Source organism: Pteropus vampyrus, unplaced genomic scaffold (assembly GCF_000151845.1).
Source record: "Pteropus vampyrus isolate Shadow unplaced genomic scaffold, Pvam_2.0 Scaffold18, whole genome shotgun sequence".
Taxonomy (NCBI): domain Eukaryota; kingdom Metazoa; phylum Chordata; class Mammalia; order Chiroptera; family Pteropodidae; genus Pteropus; species Pteropus vampyrus.
The window spans coordinates 629905-638913 of NW_011888799.1; the positions used below are offsets into that span (position 1 = coordinate 629905).

The 9009-nt window shown below is 37.8% G+C and overlaps 1 protein-coding gene across 6 annotated transcripts in view; it reads left to right on the forward strand.

The window, feature by feature from the left end:
- Nucleotides 1-9009, forward strand: part of CUNH6orf89 (chromosome unknown C6orf89 homolog) — a 34222-nt gene continuing 25213 nt past the window's right edge. For 2 of the 6 annotated variants that reach the window (XR_002779086.1, XM_011354537.2), the window contains exons 1-2: nt 1-194; nt 5042-5134. Coding sequence is in view for 3 of the 6 variants with exons in the window: in XM_011354537.2 (XP_011352839.1) it covers nt 193-194; nt 5042-5134 (95 nt within the window). In the remaining 3 variants the exon portion in view is untranslated. Of the gene's footprint in view, nt 195-5041; nt 5135-6201; nt 6377-7180; nt 7250-9009 lie in introns of all 6 variants that reach the window. The other 4 variants (XM_023527538.1, XM_011354541.2, XM_011354540.2 and 1 more) reach the window with 4 other exon arrangements.

Here is a 9009-nt window from a genome sequence, read left to right on the forward strand (position 1 = left end):
TTCTGTTTGCGGCAGAAGCGGTAGAAGCGTGGGGCGGAAAGAAGGAGCTACCCTGGGGCTTGTAGCCTCGTCTGTAGACGGGGAGTTGCTTCCGGGTTGCGCATCAGGAAGCAGGAAGTTGTCGGTTTCGCTTCCTAGCCCGGTGGTGGCTGTCCCCGAGGCGGGAGGAGCCCAAGGGGGCGCGGGCGCCGCATGTGAGTGACTGGGGCCCGAGGCTGGGAAGGGGAGGCCGCCCCGTGACAGCGTCGCCGCCGCGCGGGTCTGTGACATCCTCGCGTAGCCCTTCCCTCGCCGACACTGCCACCCCTTGCTCCTGCGCTGACCCCTTTCCTGAGCCTCTGGAGTTTGGTACACTGACAGCATTCCCCTTAACTCCACACGGGTCGACTCCTTTAAGATATCGCCCTTTCTTTCCTTAGCTCTGCCGGAGTGAGCAAAGCGAGGTCGACCCTGCTGCTTGAACATGTTTCTCAGGCGTCACAGAAGTCTCCGAAACATGAGCGGTGCTAGCGAAGTTTAGATTTCACTGCCCTTTTCACAGATTTCTAATTTTTGTGTCTTTTGAGAGTAGATTCCCTGCCCCCCTCTGAAACATTTTTTTCTAAAGAGGGATTTTTTTTTTTTTTGAGTGTTGACTTAGTATATGATAAACATGGTATCTCGGATTTCAGAAGGAATATGACTTGATTTGTTGACCTGAGTAAATGAGCTGTTTGTAATCGCCTTTTAATACAAGAAAATTTCGCCTGCCTCGTTTTTAAGACAACCCTACAAGCCTCACTTTTGTGGCCTAAGAGCCCACATAGCCCTGGTATTAGCAAATATATTTCCTTTGTCATCACCTTATAATAGAGACTACTCCGAGATACTTATTCTGACTTTTTTTTAGTTGCTCATTTGGTTGTTCCCATGGTGGAATCTTCTATGGACATCTCTCCCTTAATAAATTTATTTGAGTTTGAGTTATCACAATTTTCCTCTAGGGAACAACATGCATTAACCTAAATTCAACTTTGAAACTCAGGGGGCTAACAATTTTTGCGCTTCTTACCTTCTAAGTTCTAGCTGGGCAAATTAACAGAGACAGGTTAACAGGAGAAAGTAAAAAATTTAATAGTGCACACAGGGAATTCACATAAGCATGAAATTCCCAAAGATGGTGAGTCAAAATTGGGTGTATGTGTCATTTTGGACAAAGGAGAAGGGGATCTTAGATTTCAAAAGTGAAAATAAGCAATTTGCAGGTAATTGAGGAAACGTGGAACACACGGCAGGTGAATTTTCGCTAGGCAACCCAGAAAACAATGGAAGGGGGAGGGTGGTATTTAGCCAACAGACTCCTGCTTGGAATCTTCCCCTCTAATGCTAAAGTGATTTTGTTAAGCTTCCCTGAAGCAAGTTTTTCCATCTGAATCTCTTCAGCAGGAAAAGGTTGAAGGCAAAAGGTGCTTTCTGAGTATTTTCTTAATTACCAGCTTAAAACCGATATTCCAGAAGGCAGCTTAAGAGTGGCAAAACTTGGTCAGTCCCCTTCATTACATCAGAGTTTTGACTGAAGTTCATATAGCCCACCTTGCATGTCAAAGAGAGGCCCTTTTAGGCCAATTCTGCTTTGGACCAAAACAATTTCAAGACCCAGTTTGAATTCCTGTTCCTCCACAGCTACTATATAACACCACAGAGAATGTTCAAGTGTAAGGTTCCTGACCTGCTCACCTAAACCTTCATTAGGGTGATGTATTTTTTTAATAATAAGAATAAAAAAATGAATAAAGCATTAGTTACATTAAATTAGTTTGGGAAGAGAAAGATCACTTTAGTTCCTTTCTATAAACTTGTTAACAGACATTAACCAAGTTCCATGTCTCAGATGAATTTCCATGATGGCTGTTAGTTTCTTGTGTTATTTTCTCTATCTGTGCTTTAAAGAAACAATTTAGTGTCAAAAGGAGACAAAAATAGATGTAAGACATAGAGTAGTGTTTAAGGTTCAAAGGGCAAAAATCAATTTTGGAATAAAGAGTTCAGTCATTGGACAAAGCACTGGGGGCTAGGCTTTGTAGGCAGAGGAAATTATGTGTACAAAAGCAAAAAGATGTGAACTGTTGTGACAGTGAAGAATGTGAGGAAGGAATGGGAAATGAGACTGAACAGGAAGGCAGTGACCAGATCATAAAGGGCCAGGCTAAGTAATTGGGACTTCATCTTACAAAAATTAATAAGTATTTAATTTTGGTATTGGGACAAATGTTTTACGTACATCATCTAATAGTCCCTTAACAGCATTGTTTGACAGACACAGTGAAAACTCAAGTGCTTAGAGAGTTTCCTGGCCACACAGTAGATGCAGAATCTAGAATTTCATCCAGCTTTTTCCAGTTCCAGTGCCTATGTTCTTAACCACCATGCTGAATTGTTCCCAGCCGGGTATGGAGAGTCAAGAAACTTTAAATAAATGAGTAATGTGAACCAATTTGTGTTACAGAAAAAAAACTTGTGGAGAGAATCAAGAGATCAGCGAAGAGGAGGAGGCCTGGAAGTATAGAGATTAAATATATCTTTGCGATGATCTGTGGGAGAGATGTTGAGGGCCTTAACTGCCATTAATGCAGAGCTAAAGAGGAGGTGAAGAATGTGATGAATGTGAACTATACAGGAGGTAGAATTGAGGATTTAGTGATTGGTTCATTGGAAGGGATGAGGAAGGAGGACTAGAGGTTTTATATTTGGAGAACTGATGTTTCCATTAATTAAGAAAAGGAATAGGAGAAATCAGTTGCAGGAGGAAAATAAGTCAATTATGGACACATTACATATAGGGAACTATAGGAAATTTGGATCTTGAATTCTGTAGAGAGTTCTAAACTGGAGAAGAGATTTGGGACTCACTAATAGTTGGTCATTAAAGCCATGGAGGGAATGAGAAGGTCAAAGACAACTGTGATAAATGCCAGCATTTAGGGACATAGACTAGGAAGAGAACAAGAGAATCATGCCAGGACTTGAGAGTACTTGAGGGAAATAGTGGGTAAGCACAGCAGTTGTTGCAGAGAGTTCAGGTAAATTGATAACTGAAAAATGTCCTTTGGACTTGGCATGTAGACAGCCATCAGTGACCTTAGTGAAAGCAATATCAGTGGTGTGAGAGGGACAGAAATAGGATTTCAGCAGATTAATAAATGAGTGGAGACCTGAGAAATGAGATGAAGTGATGCTTTGCCTTTTTTTTTGAGGAGCTTGTCTGTGAAGCAGGAGGGAGAGCACAACCAATGGAGATCTAGAGAGGAATGATTATTATTTTTTAAATAGTAGAAACTGGAAACAGTGAAGATAGGAGCAGGTAGAGATAAGTTTAAAAATATAGGGGATCCTGCTTCAAATATATCAGTGTCAAAAAAAAGCCAGGATCTGTTCTAGATTTAAGTAGACCAAAGAGACACAACAACTGTGATATGTGTTGCACATTGGTTGGGTCCTAGGTTTCTTAAAAGCTATCTGGCATTTTTTGGACAGAGAAATTTGACTATGGCCCTTATTCTTAAGAGATGCTGAAACATTTACAAATGGTTTTGTGATGTGTTGCAACTAACTTTTAAATAGTTCTTATAAAAATAGCACTAAAGTTCACCAGTTAACAATTGGTTAAAAAGATGCACTAAAGTTCACCAGTTAACAATTGGTGAACTTTAGTGAATCTCTGGCGAATCTAAGATGTTCATTGTACTATTTCAGTTTTCCTGGAGGCTTATAATTTTTCAACATAGAAAGTTGGGAGAATAATGAAAGAAGCATATTTTCGAGAGAGTGAAGAAAGTACTAGACTCTTCAAATCTCACTGGGCAGAGTTGTTCAGAAAGAGAACCATTAGATTCAAGTGATGATAAAAGTGCAAAAAAGTAGAATTATCTCAATGGTAAATCTTAAGCACTTACTGCAATTTTAAATTGCTGCTCTTTTAAATCATGTTTTAATGTTATCAGTTATTTTCCCTTTAAATATGTTTATTATTTCTTAGTGGTTTTTATTACAATCCAAAGACCACATTTTTTCCCTGTAGTAGAACATATCTTCAATTAATGGGAGTCATTGGACAAAATAGAATGGAATATATTCATAACACTAAAGAATGATTTATCATACTACATAGCTTGCATAATACTAAAGAACCTAGTAGGGGAAAAAGAATATTTAATATTACTTTAGATATTGCTCCCACTGTTGAAGTTTGGTCATATTTATTTAGATGGGCTTTTAAAACTTACTTTCTGAACTCTACAGTGTTTTGTGTTTTAACTAGATGAATTAGTGTTATACTTTAGAGTTGCCTAGCTGGCATAGCTGTTTAATTTGGAAAGCTGAGAACCTCCAGGGTGATGTCATATCAGTTTTAGGACATATTTATATCAATAGAGGAATTCTATATTAAACAGAGCCAAGAAGAGATTTACATTTATTCTGACCTCTTAACCTGTTTTCTGCTTTAAACAGATGTTTTTATTGATACCTTCTATCAGTTATTCTATTAGTTATGCCTCTGTCCTGTTTTTTCCTAGACTGAGACACAGAAGGAATTGTGGAGAACATTTCATCTGCACTGTCAGTTTCTTTCTCCTATTCCTGAAATACTCCTTCAGAAGTGAACAGCCCCCTGGCTTACCTCCCCCGGGCTTCTCTTGAAAACAGAATTTCTTAATCTTAGCACTTTTAACATTTTGTGCAGGACAGTCCTTTGTTGTAGGGGCTGAAGTGTTCATCGTAGGATGTTTAGTCTTTACCCACAAGATGCCAGTTTTGACAATCAAAAATGTCTTCAGAGATTACCAAATGTCCCCTGGGGAGCAAAATCACCCTGAGTTGAGAACTATTGTTCTAAAGCAGTGTCTCCTAATTGGAGGTGTACTTCTAATCAGGGAAAGAGGTTTGAAAACTTCTTCACCTGGGTCTCTCTCCCAGAGGTTCTGGCAATTCAGTATGTCCAGAGTGGTGCATGATATCTTGATTTTTTGTAACTCTGCTAGTGATCCTGCCTGTGCCCTTGCAGGTATAAGCCACTGTTGGAGAGTCAAGCTCACTCTTCGGAACTTCCCTCTGTGGCAAGGCTCATTTCTGCCAGAGTTGGACCTTCTTTCTGGAGGTAAAGAAATTGACATCAAGCCTCAGCTCATTTCACTCATACTTGATGCTTAGCCATGACTTTTGTGTTTGATTTTTTTTTTAAAGGGGCATGATTTTATTTTTAAACAAACTCTTGTCTTGAGGGCTGATTTTCAGTAGATCACAGGGTGGGAGCTGCTCTGCTAGTTTGAAACCCTGACCTAAAGGGATAAGGTTTTTTGTTGTTGTTTAATTAACATCATATCCACTAGATGCCAGTAGTACTCTTCAAGTGTGACAATCAAAAATGTCTCCAGACATTCCAAAGGTTTCCTGGGGGGCAGAATCGCCACCAGCTGAGAACCACTGACCTAACCTAACTGAAGGTAAAAGGAGGTCTTATTATCAAGATCCCCATGTGCTCTTAGAAACTTCACAAAATTATTAGTAACTGCCCTTCCGATAACTTCAGAATCTCAGGGAAGGAGGATGTACAGCTTGCAAAAATATTTCCAGTATTGTAATATATACTTGAGTTGCAAAAAAAACTCCTCGTTTTTGTAGTTTAAACTGGGAGTTTAATGAGACTGAAAAAAATTTTTTATGAGATTTTATTTGAGCCAAACTGATGACATGCTGGGGAGCAAGATCTCAGACACTCCCTGATGAGGTTTTTATGTGTATCAAAATACAGAGGTTTACAAAAGTTATAAACCAGTCATCAAATGATGATAGTTGGTCCTCCTTTTAGCCTCGCCTGCACTCTGTCCCCTTCATAGTTCCCGTAGGGGCACACCAGTATGTTGTTTGCTTCTGCCTGAGGGATACCTACATGTGCCCCACTTTCTAACACTTTAAAATTTTTTACTGGATCTTTTTCTAGAATTCCCTCTGCTCTCCTTTCTGGTCTTCTACTGAGTTTTAGTGGATCTTGACTAGGTATTGTTGGATAATTTATTGTAGTGTTCTTAAATGAATATTATCTCTGCTTTCTTGTGTAGAATATCTTTGTTAATTTAATGGGAAAAAGCCCTCTCTGGAATCACTAGTCACAAAAGCAAGATGTGAAAAATATTGTAATAAGTTATCATTTTATTATTTTTCCAGTATCACTTTAGTCAATCTCTTTCCAGTTCTCAGCCACTCATATGTGATAATCAAGGGACACAGTGTTGTGGTTTTGGAACTGCCATCTCAGAACAGGAAAATACTTGGTAAGGAAGGCAGTATGCATAAAGGTTAAAAGCACCAACCCTGAAGTCACACTTGGGTTCACATCCTGGTAAGTAATGAAACCTTTCTGAGCCTTAGTTCCAACATCTGTGAAGTGGAATTAATCACATCTACCTTATAGCATCGCTGTGTCAGTTTACTGAGATAATGTTCCTTGAGTGCTTAGCATAGACCTGGCATATAGGGCGGCATAACTGGAAATGGTAATATAGGAATGCAATTGGACATAAGTCTTTAGTTTTTAGTGAATTGAATTTGTTCTACTTGCTGCAGTATTCATACATTCTTAAAATTTTAAAACTAGTGGCGACTTGAACCTTCTGGTTCAGTCCTCTTATTTTTTGGATGTGGAAATAAACCAACTAACTTAGCAAAATTATGACAGTGTAGTGCCATACCACAATGGGGGGAAGTTCAAATTCTATAAATATACATTTTGAAAACATCTTTATTGAGGTATAACTTATATACCATAAAATTCAACCACTTAGAAAGCACAGTTCACTGGTTTTCATTATATTCAGAGCTGTGCAGCCATCACCACAATCTAAGTTTAGAACATTTCTGTCACTCTAGAAAGAAATCCTGTATCTATTAACAGTTATTTCTCATTCCTCCCTGCTCCCTCCTCTAGACAACCACTAAACACTTTTTGTTTCTGTAGATTTGCCTGTTTTTCACTTTTCATATAAATGCAGTCATGTAATACGTGGTCTTTTATGACTGTCTTCTTTGACGTACAAAATGTTTTCAGGGTTTGTTTATGTTGTATCGTGTGTCAGTATTTCATTACTTTTCACTGTTCGATAATATTCCATTGTATGGATATAGCACGTTTTATCCATCCATTCAGCAGATCATGGACATTTGGATTGCTTCCATTTTTGAGCTATTATGAATAATGCTGCTTGAACATTCACATGTAAGTTTTTGTGTGAATATGTTTTAAATTCTCTTGGGTTCATACGTAAAAGTGGAATTGCTGAGTCATATGGTTACTCTGTATTTAAATTTTTGAGGAACTACCAAACTATTTTCCAAAGCAGCCGTACTCTTTTACATTCCCAGCACTGTACAAGGGTTCCAGTTGCTTAACATGTTTGCCAGCACTTGTTATTATCTGAGTTTTTGTTATAACCATTCTCATTGTGGTTTTGATATTTATTTCTCTTATGGCTAATGATGCTGAACATCTTTTCATGAGTTTATTGGCCATTTGTATATCTTCTTTGGAGAAAGTCAATTTAAATCCTTTGCTCATTTTCTAATTTGGTTATTTGTCTTTATTATTGAATTATAAAAATTCTTTATTTACTCTGAATACTGGTCCTTTATCAGATATAACTTGCAAATATTTTCCCCCATTCTGTGGGTGGTTGTTTCACTTCCTTGATAGTATCATTTGCAGCACAAAAATAGTTAATCCTTGACATAGTCCAATTTTTTTTTTCTTTTGTTCCTCATGTTTTTGGTGCCATATCTAAGAAACCATTGCCTAATCTAGTATCATGAAGATTTTCCTGTTTTTTTCTAAGAGTTTTATAATTTTAGCTCTTAGGTTTAGGTCTCTGATACATTTTGAGTTAATTTTTGTGGAAGGTAGAAGGAGGAGTCCAACTTCATTCTTTTGCATGTGGATATCTAGTTGTCCCAGCACCATTTGTTGAAATAAACATTTTTAAATAGAATTTATACCATGCTTCTATCTAAAGCTTCAAATGAAGGTCTATATGGCCTTTAAAAAGCACTTTGAGCAAGAGCAGAGAGTTTGGGGAAAGGATGTATCTCCTTTAGTTTGTGGAGTTCTTTCTTTCCTCCCCCAGTTCCTAAAACTCTTGATTACCTTCCTGTCAATCCACCATTAGAAGTCTGATTTAATTGCTCTGGGTTGAGGCCTTGGTATGAATATTCATTAAAAGCCGTCCAGGTGATTTGAATGCTCAGGCATGCTTCAGAACTAGTGGACTAAAAGGTTTATAGTCATAAAAGGGACCAATCTGGAGTCATTAGGAGACACTGCTGGAAGAGGAGATTTGCTGAGGTGTGTGCTGGCTTGTGGCATTTCGGGCCTCCTTTTCTCTGCTGGAGCTACATGACTTTTACCCTCTGCTCTACAAGTAGTGGCATCTCCTTCCTGAAAAAAATAGATTTATACCCTGCCAGTCCTTTTTGAGAGTAGAAGCACTTTGATGATGAAGTACATGAAATAAGAGGACTTTCTACATTAAAAAAAAAAAAAATTAGCATAAATCCCAAGCACTGTCTTTCCTCCTATAAATAAAGAAAAATATTAGTGTTCTATAACACAAGCACTTTTTTTTTTTAAAGAACTATTCAATTTCATTTTACAAATGATACAGAGAGAATTTTACTTGCCGTTTTACCTTTGGTTCTATAGTCACTGTGAAACCATTTGTCTTAAAATAACTATGAGAACAAATTGATTCTTGAAATTAGTTATAGGTGTTAGGTTTTTTAAAGTATTGACAATTCACTTGCAGCACAAAAATAGTTAATCTTTGACATAGTCCAGTTTATTTTTTCTTTTGCTCCTCATGCTTTTGGTGCCATATCTAAGAAATGATTGCCTAATCTAGTGTCATGAAGATTTTCCTGAGTTTTATAATTTTAGCTCTTAAGTTTAGTTTTCTACAAGTAAAATGCCCCTTATTGTCTAAAATT